At 43.6% G+C, this 12,140-nt stretch overlaps 1 protein-coding gene across 1 annotated transcript in view; it reads left to right on the forward strand.

The window, feature by feature from the left end:
- Positions 1–8,360: 8,360 nt before the first annotated feature.
- The window catches only part of ATOX1 (antioxidant 1 copper chaperone), a 250,087-nt gene continuing 246,307 nt past the window's right edge, over positions 8,361–12,140 (forward strand). The window contains exon 1 of the mRNA XM_056866918.1: positions 8,361–8,367. Coding sequence (XP_056722896.1) covers positions 8,362–8,367 — 6 coding nt within the window. The 5' untranslated portion in view covers position 8,361. The remainder of the gene's footprint in view (positions 8,368–12,140) is intronic.

Below are 12,140 nucleotides of genomic sequence, written 5' to 3' on the forward strand. Positions count from 1 at the left end.
ATATTGTGATGTGGCAAAGTGTGCCCATTAGGGAGCTTATTCCTATAAATGAGTTGAGAACATAATAGATGTTATTTGACTCAGGTAGCCACAGACATGTTAATTCTGCACATACAGAACTCAGGGAAGAAGACCAAGACGCCGATTATTAATGGCTCCATCAGTGAACCCATTACCCGCATGACAGTGGCAGAGTGCTACTTGCAGCTGCGTAACAAGCATCTTGCTTTCACAAAGTTTGTTTCACCAGCTGCAACCAAGCAATGTCAACACCCACACATGTATGCCTCAAACCAGAGTTGAAACAAATTGGCCATTACATATTTGCAATGCTAATATGGGCACTCTTACAAACAAATGGATATGGAAATTGAAATTTATGAGCCTTATGAATGAAGTTGCTTCCTTACCTCCGTATTTTAGTACTTCAGTTGCTTCAGTATCTGATTCTTCAGCATTTGGGGAATCTTGCTGGGTGGTAAAAGTCATGCCCCACCTGCTAAATCACTGCCAAACCAGTTCTGCCCATGCAAATCCCTCCTATCAGCTAACCATTGCTAACCGGGACTACCTTTTTCAGAGACTCTCTGCCTCTCTGACTCTGCCTCTCAATACCAGAAGCCAGGACCAAACAACAGAGGAATGCTGTTGTCCTTGTGCCCCATTGATAAGTTTCTGGGATGCATTGGGCCTCTTATTAACAGAGTAATTGGCTAGACAGGCAGAATGATTTCCCCAAGACCTAGGGTTGCCAGGTCCCTCTTCGCCACTGGCGGGAGGTTTTTGGGGCAGAGCCTGAGATGGGTGGGGTTTGGGGAGGGACTTCAGTGCCATAGAGTTCAATTGCCAAAGCAGCCATTTTCTCCAGGCGAACTGATCTCTATCAGCTGGAGATCAGTTGTAACAGCAGGAGATCTCCAGCTACTACCCGGAGACTGGCAACCCTACCAAGACCACAAACTGAAGATATATATATATATATATATGGAGGGAAAGGCACTTCCCTGGTTGACGTTCCTAACAGACTGACAGTATTTCTTTTGTTCAAAAAGCTGTGTTCACTTCACCCACTGAAACTTTCCAAGCCATAAAAGTCTAATTTTTGTAGCTTGGCTTAGCAATCCACAAGGAATTGTGTTAGCTTTACTTATCCCCATTCAGGGCCTGGTCGAGTAACAACCATCATCCGAATGGTCCCTACTAGGGTATGACATGGAGACGATGCCAAAGGAGCCTTTGCTGCATGAGACTGATACAGCTACTCTTCTGAAAAACATTGCTCCACCTTCATGATGTGGTTCCATTTCAATCCATCAGTGATGAAAAGACAATTCAGACAGAACGGCGGTATAATGAACAAGTGACACATAAATCAAAATAGATTCAGCAGTAGCAAAGTAAGAAATATTTGTGGTCTAAACACTGAAAAATGGTTTTATTTTTAAAAAATCTATTTCTGAAGATTTTGATGAACTTATATCATTTGCCAATATGTACAATGCCATCTTTTGTGTCAGTCACATTTGTATCTGTCCTTCAACTCTGGATAAATTTATCTGGAATCAAGGCCGCCCACAACATTTAGTGCCAATGAGAATTCCCTCCTTCACCCATACATATGCATTCAAAAAGTAGGGGGAAGCTACTTTAAACATGCTGATTGCAAGTCACTGCCCCCAGAAAAGAAACCTGTTGTGATGCAATTGCTTCTTCATTCTACCTAGGGGTTAACTTGAATATTAGAAGGCCCAGTCAGGCTAAGCAGGTACACCTGGCCTTATAGATTTTTATCTCTCCCAAGGTCTGGCAGTGGAGCATGTTAATTTTTGAATGCCAGCCCTTGCTGTAGTTTAAAAAAAGGTGGGGAATGTAAGTATTTTCTAGAAGATTCTTAAGGGGAAAGGATCTTATTGGTTGAAGTGTATCATCTGATGCTGTAGGCCTGGGGTTGCCAACTGCCCATTAATGGGGGCAATTGCCCATCCATTTGTTCTGCTGTCTGCCAACACTCAACTGGTCGACAGGTGGAAGCAGGCCAGAGGAAGGGAGGGGAAGTGATTGGTATCCCCTGTGTGATGACATCACTTCCAGTTTATGTGGAAGTGCTGGCATTGCACAGGGGGGATGCTCTAGCACTCACCCCAAAAACTCTATGAAAACAATAGAGTTTTTTGGCAAGTGCTAGAGCATCCCCCTGTTGTGATGCCAGCACTTTTGTATAAGCCAGAAGTGATGCCATAATGTAGGGGAGTGCTGATCGCCAACCCCAAACCCACCTCCCTAAACCTCCTGCTGGTTGCAAGGAGGGACCTGACAACCCTTTGTAGGCCAAGCTCTATAATTGGGTATGGGGGTTTAGGGTGCTCTCTTTCTTACACACAAACATTTTCCCCTTGCTCATCTACCTGATGTCTGTATCTGATGCTTAAACTGGTATGCTGTGTTGTATCATAATTTGGATTATTCTTTTGCTCACTATTATCAGATTGTTCACAGAACATTTGCCATCTCCACTGTAGGTATTCTATGTGTTATGTAGTGAGATAGTTTTTGTTATTTTTGTCGCTCTTGCACCTAAAGTGAATGCCCTGGAAGGTTAATTGTGTTGCTTTTTTAACCTTTAGGAATAAAACATCTTTACATTATATCTAGTTTGATCACTGTGTGAACAGGAATCACCTTGGAACTCACAGGGAAGTGGTCTGGTAACTTTGCCAGGCTTGGGGACTGCAAGCAACATTCCCATAGGGAGGTTTCAATCCTGACACCTGCAGACTGCAAAGTTCTATCGCCTTCTAGACTGGCTGGGAGACCAGAAAACTCCAAATGCAAACCCACTGCAGAGTTATATCCTTAGAAGTCCAGCTTAGAAGGGAGTGACTCTGCTTAGGATGGCAATGTCAGCAGAGGAGATTTCAGGTCTTTGCAACATTCTACAGATGTTATCTTATTAACCTCTTCAATTGTCCTCCAGTCACATCCGTAGTATCATTACCTCATATTGCAGTTGGGGAGGGGAGCCAAAAGAATAGCATAGGGGTGATTTCAGTTTTGAGGTGGCTGGGCAGAGAGCAACCACCCAACCGTGCCCCCATCTGCCTGTGCGTCCTTTCCCTGACTCACAAGTTCTCCCACTGCCTGCAGTCACAGCTACCTACACCACTGACATGCCCTTTTCCTGATGGTGCTAGGCTGTGGATCATCTGGGAGTGCCACTACCATGGCCACCAGCAGTGCTATGCACCACTCACATGCCCTTCCCTGGCAGCGCTTGACAGCATACGTAGATGGGAGCATGGATAACAAAGCACTCACAAGCAGGCAGGGGAAGGGTGTGAGTACAGGCATCAGGGGAGATTGGCCCACAATGGAGAGTGGCCCACAATGCTAACTGATAACTGAATGTTATCAGTTCGTAATTCAAGAATTTTGATCCTGAATAACATTTACTTTTAAAACAGGCTGTAAATGCTGTGATGGCTACAATCTACTTGCTCCTTTTACATACGACAGATGACATTGTTAGAAGGAATTGACTGTGCAATGTCTCTTAGTCCACACCAGGACTACAAAGGGGGCAATAGAGTTAGAAAGATAGATAGGTCAGGAGGACTCTGTGGGCAAAAACGTACGGTCGCTTTAGCCTCCTTTATTCCCTGTATCAGCCAGGATCGAACGCATGCATTTCGCCGAACGTGCGTTCGATCCTGGCTGAATCCTGGCTGAAACAGGGAATAAAGGAGGCTAAAGAGACCATGCGTTTTCGCCCTGTGTGTCCTTCCTGTAGTCTGCTCTGAAGCTGTCCTTTTGTTTACATAGATTGCAATTCTTGGGGAAACTTCCTTCCTTCCAGCTGACCTTTTCTCTCCCGACTTCTTTGTCTAACCATCATGAGGGCAAGATGTGCCATCCATAATCTCTCTCCATCCTAGCATAGACAAATACATAGCATGCTAACTGTACTCCTTCCTATCCAGCATGGATTTCCTTTACAAAAAAGGACTTCTGTTTCTTTTCCTAAAGCCACAAAGCCTCATATGAACTTTATCCCTAAGCAGTTTCTCCATCCCTCTCGATGTACAAATCTAACTCTGCCAACACACATTGCATTAATTATATTCTATATTGCTTTGTATCACAGTTGTGATACACTGTCTTCCTAATCCAAACATACACCAGCATCTTCTAACACATTACCAAGGCTCTTCTCCAAAGAACTCTCTGAAGGGTGGCCTAAAGGAAAGATCACAAATACCTTGTAGATAGCCAGCTCTATAAAATGTCAATAATCCACTTAATTTTGCCCTTAACCTCTATACCACATAGCCTCTAGACTTGTTCATATGGAGAGCACAACATCTCAGTATTCATTCCTTCCACTCTGCAGAGATTAGCCATTAACAAACCACACACACACACACAAGGAAACAAAACACAAATAATGAAATCTATTCAGTAGGAAAGGGTAGCTGTGGCATTTGTGTGCTACTGATCATCAGGCATTGCATCAAGCAAATCAATTGGGGGAAGTGCACATATGCAGCTTGCTGCAAATGTTAAAATATTTTGTCTCAATAAAGGTTTAATCAGAAGGAAATGCCTCATCCTGGAACTCTGAAGATATTGCCTGCAAAGAGCTTAATGCTGCAGTGAGACACAGCTTAGGGAAGACAATTGATTAAATGAATAAGGAGAGTCATACTAATGAAAGAAAATAGAGGCAGGCAGGGAAAGGCACTGAGAAGAAATCATATATTACATGCTGGTAGAATTTGGATCAATGCGGTTGTTCAGTTGAGCTAAGTCTTTTCACTTATTAGTGAACATGAACCAGCGTGGTGCAGTGGTTAAGAGCAGCCAACTCTAATCTGATGAACTGGGTTGGTTTCCCCACTCCTACGTGTGAAGCCTGCTGAGTGACCTTGGGCTAGTTGTCACAGTTCTCTCTGAACTCTCTCAGCCCCACCTAACTCTCAAGGTGCCTGTTGTGGGGAGAGGAAGGGAAGGCGATTGTAAGCCACTTTGAGACTCCTTAAGGTAGAGAAAAGCAGGGTATAAAAACCAACTCTTCTTTTTCTACTACTCTCTCGCAGGCATTGATGCTTTACCCAAATCACCATGCTTGCTTAGCAAAACAGTAACCACATCCTCACCACTGTTAAAGCTCCTGCATAGAAATGTATTGCTGAATGCAAGGGCTGCTCCTCCAAAATAAAATTCATGAGCCTTGCAAAGTTTATTGTAAAGCCAATCACTCCTGGTTCTATTAAAGATGGAGGTTGGAGGACAGCACATACAGGGAGGCTTGTGTATTCCGCATACACCTCTACAACTTGGTCTGAATATCCATCATGGGTATACCCCCCAAAAAATGGTATTTTACACAAGTGGCTGCCACCAAAGAATTGGAATAAGGGTGTATGCAATCTTTGCAAAGCATTTGGGAACATCACTATACAAAAAAAAAACTTGCATAACACCCATATATTATAGATGTGGCAACATCCCTTGGGGAAGGTAGCAAAAGGCAAAACAGATTTCCCAGTACAGCTCAACAGCCAAGCTTCTGAACATAAATACGGCTGTAAAGGTCCCTTATGCAGGCAAAATATCACAAAAGAAGATGGGGAATAGAGAATCAGTGTCTCAGCCTCCTTTTTTCTACCGCAGCCAATGTAGAGATGGAGTGGGTGTACCATAAACTGTGTGCATGGAATATGTGATTGTTGGGAGCCAACTCTCAGCCCCAACTTGACCCCACCCCAGCTGCTCCAGCTGAGTATGACCATGGGCCAAGCTCACCCATGCAAGGAAGGCTGGGGGAAGGAAGTGGGCGGGATCCAGGCAGATTGCTCTAACACAGCTGAGAATGAGGCCGGGAGCCAGTAAGCAACAAGGAGGGGCATAGTCAGAAGGCTGTTCCCCGGACTTGGGGAAGGCCAGGATGGGAGAGGCTAAGAGGCAGCCCTGAGCAGCAAGGGGATGGAGTAGGGCAAGGAGAGACAGAGAGAGTCAGTCAGTCAGTATGGGGAAGGAAGACGACCTGGGGGGCTAGGGTTGTCAGGTCCCTCTTCACCACCAGCGGGAGGTTTTTGGTGTGGAACCTGAGAAGGGAGGGGTTTGGAGAGGGGAGGTGCTTCAATGTCATAGTTGAAAGAAAAAAAGCCATTTTATCCAGGTGAACTTATCTCTATCGGCTGGAGATCAGTTTTAATAGCAGGAGATCTCCTGCTAATACCTGGAGGTTGTATGTAGGGAAAAGGCACCTCTATGCTAGTACCTGAGGTTTGGAAATCAGCATAGATGCAAAAAGATATAACCAAAGTGCAAAAAATTATATAATGCTACACAATGACACAACACAAAACAACTTATAAAAACAAATATGACATACACAACATAGATATGTGCATCACCAACAAGCAGTCCAAGACCAACATATGTGGTCCAAAAGTTACACAATCCTTCAAAAGGTAAGTGTTCAATAATACCTATAAAGGTAAGTGTACATAGTCAACAATGGTCCCACAAAGATTTCCACGAAGTGCAGATGTAGACCGATAAGAGGTTGGCAACCCTATGAGGGGGCAGAACCCCCTCTCCTTTTCAGTTCTGAGGATGGTGAGTTAAACTCTTTGGCGGTGGGATGTCAGAAGTCTGGGAGCCCGTCTTGGGGGTGGGAGAGCCTCACAGTGGTGATAGGGACAATGGTATGGCATGCTGGGTATAATGGTAATCATATCTAAGCACCCAGATGTTTCCCATAAAGTAAGATGCCACCTGTATTAAAAGTAGCAAAAACATACAGAAATAGATTGAAGAGCAATGAACCATTATCTGGAGCATGTAAGGATGGCTCACACAAAAACACATGAATACCTTCTCCCAGGCTTTTAGAAGAAAAATTATGCACCTATTTTTGCTCTTCTTACGAGGTTCACTAGAGAAGGTGGGGCAGGATGGAGAAAAGGAAAAGTTTTAATCATGAAAATCATAGAATACATAGTTCACACCAGGAGAGGTTAAGTATTGTAAATGGGGGCATGATTGTGGGCTTTCAAACCACAGTAACATTAAGACACAAATTATTCATTAGGTGGTGACACTGCATCACTTAAGCCAGGAGGCTCCCAAAAGTCATGAATTGCATTACTTTGCATTGCTTCTCGTGATTGGCTTTCTTAAATCTTTCCCTCAATGGCTAAATCTTTCTCTCAATGACACATCTGCCAGCCATCCTGTGGGATTTCAATCCACTGGGATGCTTAAATTTGGATCTCTTTGTACTTTCTACAAAAGGGAGAAGGTAGTAGGAAGTGACTTAGTACTCTGAACTTCTGACATCTAGGCAGAATTTCATGCTTCTCCATTTAGGGTCATCTGGCCAGAGGTCACCTTGAAAATTGCCTTTGACAAAGGACTATACTTGAAACACATGTAAACCTTATAAAAATTCATGGATTTACATCATGCACCGCTCAGTGTGTGAATGTTTTTTTCCCATTACGTTACCCTTCACATTTTTATAATTTTACAATTTCTGCTTTTACCCTTTTAAAATGCAAATTACATTTTGTAATCAATAGAATTTAGTGTTTAACTATCATTTGCCTATGCATTAACATTCTGCCTACTTATGTGAAGACTGTTCTAGTAATTCTATCCATATTTTATACACCATTAATATTGGGGTTCCTCAATTCTTTTTAAAAAATGGTCAACTGGATGCCTTTGGAAACCTTTATTATCTGAAATAGTAGGTGCTTTTAGTTTCCTGTTTGAAAAGCTGGTATCCCTTTATTACTCTTTTGAAAACTGCGGCTGAAAAGAGACAGCCTGGCTAGGAGAACAAGAATTTGAACTAGATAACGCTCCTAATGTTCCCAGGGGGCTACCAACCTTTCTGTAACATTGTGGACTCAAACGTGCCTTGAGAGCTTATTTCTTGAAAGCAGACTCCTATGCCATAAGGCAAACTACTTTTGAAACTCAAGAGGCTTTCAGTATTGACAGATAGTATACCAGGATTTGAGCAATAATAGTAAAGTCAGAAACCTCCATCACGTTGATAAGGGCAAACTGAGTGCTGAATGCCCAAGAAAGGCATTAGGCTGGACCAAGTTCAAAAGGATGTCCAGGCTGAAGCAGAGTTTTATTGACAACTAACAAGAGGCATTTTGGAATACAAAAATTCTCTTGGACATAGAGGTAGCAGAATGAATGTTGATCTCCACATTCAGGGCACTATTGTGAACATCACGTTTGGCTCCCTGGACACATTCAAGGGGACTAGAGAAGATGTAAATCATATTGAATACCATATTTGCTTTGAAGACTGAGATAACTGAAATGAAAGCAGCCATGCTTGTTTACAACATAATTTTCCTTTTAAGGTTGAACACCAACTTGTCCCCTGCATTAGGGACAGGAGGGGAAATATCAGACATCATACAATACTTTATCTAAGGGCTTAAGAACATAAGAAAAGCCCTGCTGGATCAGACCAAGGCCCATCAAGTCCAGCAGTCTGTTCACACAATGGCCAACCAGGTGCCTCCAGAAGCCCCCAAACAAGATGGTTGCAGCAGCACCATCCTGCCTGTGTTCCACAGCACCTAAAATAATAGGCATGCTCCTCTTCCAAACAATGAGCATCAATAGTACTATTTAACTATGCAATGAGGGTCCAAGAAAGGTAGCATTAAAAAAAAAGAAAATAGGCCAAATTTGCCCATCTGTTGTAAGGAGCTGTAATGGTATTCCATTTTCAGTTTGTGCTCTTCCATGTGGCCAGGCTCTGATCCCACAAAGGTGGCCGTGCTCCTTGTTGTCTTCATTAGTGCCTGTTGGAAGCTTACTTGCATTCAGGGTTTAATGGCGACAGACAAAAAAAAGGGAAGCAAACCCTCTACGTTGCTTCAAACCCTCTGCTTGCTTTGCTACAAATGGCCATTCTGTTTCTTTCCCAATGTGAAGATCAATGTGACATCTGTGTGGAAATGACTTCGATCGCTTCTGACTACTCCATCAGTGCCTGATCCTTCAACGCAGCCTTTCTGCAGCTCAGACAGTAACTCTGCTAGAGGGCTCCAAACTGAGAAGGAACATAGACATGACTAGCCATGGTGGCTGGACAACACAATCCCCAGGAAACAAGAAAGAACAATTGCTACATAACTGCAAGATTCTCAAAAGTCTCTGTTACTTACCACTTCCTAGCATGTTTTAGGTGATAATTAAGTCCTGCTGGCATGGATGCACAGATTCAGTATGATTTTCCCATTGTTTGCTGATTCTCCTGGCCCCTTCCTCCCTTTTCTTCATGGATTGAACTTCCTAGACTCTCAGAACTGCCTCTCTGGCATTTTGGTTCCTAGCCAGGAGGCCATGTACTTTTTAGGAGGAGGTGATTATCCTTATCTTCCTGCCAGTGCCATCTTGTATTAGAATCTAGCCCCCGATTCACCCCATGTTATCTTAACAGAGGGAACCCCAACCAGAGACCACAATTGGGCACTGCACAAAATCTGTAAAGCTCTCCTCCCAAGGAGTTCAGGTGGATGTGCTTAGCAGTTGTGGGTGGCCAGTGATTGAGTTTGTGTCCTAACACAGGGCACATGAGTCCAGAAGACAGGATTAAAGGGCTAGATTGGGAATTTGTAAGTGAACTACTTTTAGATGCAGTAGGGAATTTTCTGTTGCTGTTCTTTGCATGGCTACTTTTTGTAACCCAGCTTGTCCAGCGTTTCACTTTTGACCCAAACCCCACTGTTTTTATTTGCTGAGTGTCAGCACACAGTTTAAATTCCAATCCATCAGCTGCAGCATCCCACCTCTTCCAGCACAAACTAACCAGCTGCTCTGTGCAGTTGCACAGAGCTGCTCATTCCGTTACGCTGGTTTTTGGTACCCAATAACTTTGCGCCTGATTTGATTATGCAAACTTTCCTTCATTTTGAGCTGCCTTCTTTTATGAAAGGTACTAACAACTTTTGGCACTTTTTGCTTTTTCATGTTTTGAATGTAACTGTTTGCTTTTAAAACTGTGCAGAGGTGTTTTAACTACTCAGGCTCAGTGGCTCATCCTGGCAGCCCATACTAGCAATAAAACAGGTGCTGCAAGGGAAATAAAAGGAGAAGAATGTAGTCTGGGGCCTCAATTAAAGAACCCCCACACGCAAACCAGACTGGTAGCAACAGATTACCATACCCCATCCATCCAGAATTAACTAGAACAGATGGAAGGGAGTAGAAGGCGTGAGGGGGTGCCAGTCAGCCTGGCGCCCAGAAAAGGGGTTCCTCACCTGTTCCCTTACCACTTCAAGCAGACTGCCTCTAATGTCGCCTTTAGCAGTTCTCTCTGAGGCTAAAATAATGCAACAAGGTGTGTTTGGGTAGACGTGTGTGTGTGTGTGTGTGTGTGTGTAAAGTGCCATCAAGTTGCAGCCGACTTATGGTGACCCCTTTTGGGGGGGGTTTCATGGCAAGAGACTAACAAAGGTGGTTTACCAGTGCCTTCCTCTGCACAGCAACCCTGGTATTCCTTGGTGGTCTCCCATCCAAATACTAACCAGGGCTGACCCTGCTTAGCTTCTGAGATCTGACAAGATCAGGCTAGCCTGGGCCATACCTGTTGAAAAAGAAGCATGGTAACAGTCAAAATTTCCTCTGAAAGCAGGCTGTTTAGGTAGAACCACACAGACTGTCAGACTAGGTGCTGACATATGTGCACTGCTATCACTCGGAAGTGCCTTTATAGTGTTCCCTACGATAGCTGTTTCCCCACAGCGAGCCTTGCATCTGCAATGAGTTACCATGCAGAGAAGCCTCCTGTCAGTGCCTCATTACAACCCCGTGCAATTTAAATGGGCTTCCATGTGGCCCTCTGCATTAGCCTCACTGCAAATTATGGAGAACAAAACCAAATGGTGTGCCGATCACTGGGTTGCATTAAGTTGCTTCTCAAGTATATCTACAGTCCGATTTACTCATTTGGGGTCAATCTTCAGTTCTGACAGCTATTAAAAGGCTATTTTTGAAACTAGAGGGGGAAAGCCCAGTCCATTAAAGAAATCAGGATGAGAGCTATGCTTGAAGTTTTGGAGATCTGTGCAGGAGAATGTACATTACAGAAGGGTACCCTCAGAATGCAAAGCCACAAAAAAACGGATGCAAGACCTTTGGAAGACATCTCTCTGAGAAAAGACCTACTCTTTCCCTGTTTGACATATTCACAGTGATTCTCTGGCCCCTCTCCCTATGCCTCATAGCTGTTGCATCATTCAAACATACATCCCCACTGCTTAAAAGAAAACAACAAAGAGTGTATTTTGGAACAGGCCCTCCAGGGTAGCTACGGCGAAGGAAACCAAACCAAACAAAAAAATTTTTAACCAAGATTGTATTTTGAGTTTATTCTTCCTAAATGACTGCTGACCAATGCTCCTTTGGGAAATGGGTTTCTTCATCATTTTATGCCACTTACAGAGTGTGGCAGATCTCCTGATTGGACACCCAAGGCATTGCTTTACCTAGAATAATAAAGAGAAAACATGCGTACATCCAGCTCCTTCCATCGCTACTAGATCAAGTCTTCCTTGTTTAATGTAGATTTTGTATGCAGTCAGGGAGCGTTGCTTACAAATGTCTCCCCTCGTGAACTGGAGGTTGCGCACTTTGTACACAAGGACTCAAACATTTGGTTACGCTTTTATGATGTATCTCTCAGAAATACAGCTTAAGGATTTTATACAGGAACAAACAACTACGAGTCTTGTGGTACCTTAAAACTAATCAGTAGCTTAAGGCTTTGTCAACCAGAGCCCACTTGGTCAGGTGCACTGTAACCTAAGGGCGCAACTAGACAGCACAAGGTTGCAATTCCATGATTTTTAGCAATTGTTTTTTATTGAAAGCAGACATGGGGAGGGCCAAACTGGATCAGGATAGGGGTGACAGTTAAAACCATTTTCCGAATGTAAATCCCCACTGCCTCAAGCGGTTGTTTATAAAGAATAAAGAAAATGAGTCTACATTTTCCAAATGGGGGCAAAGAGAAACTGAGAGCAGGTAGGAGGTTTTTTTGGGGGGGAAGGAAATGGACTGCCCCACTGGGGTTGCCAATTTCCAGGTGAGACCTA

The sequence above is a fragment of the Euleptes europaea genome, chromosome 1 (assembly GCF_029931775.1).
Source record: "Euleptes europaea isolate rEulEur1 chromosome 1, rEulEur1.hap1, whole genome shotgun sequence".
Classification (NCBI taxonomy): Eukaryota; Metazoa; Chordata; class Lepidosauria; order Squamata; family Sphaerodactylidae; genus Euleptes; species Euleptes europaea.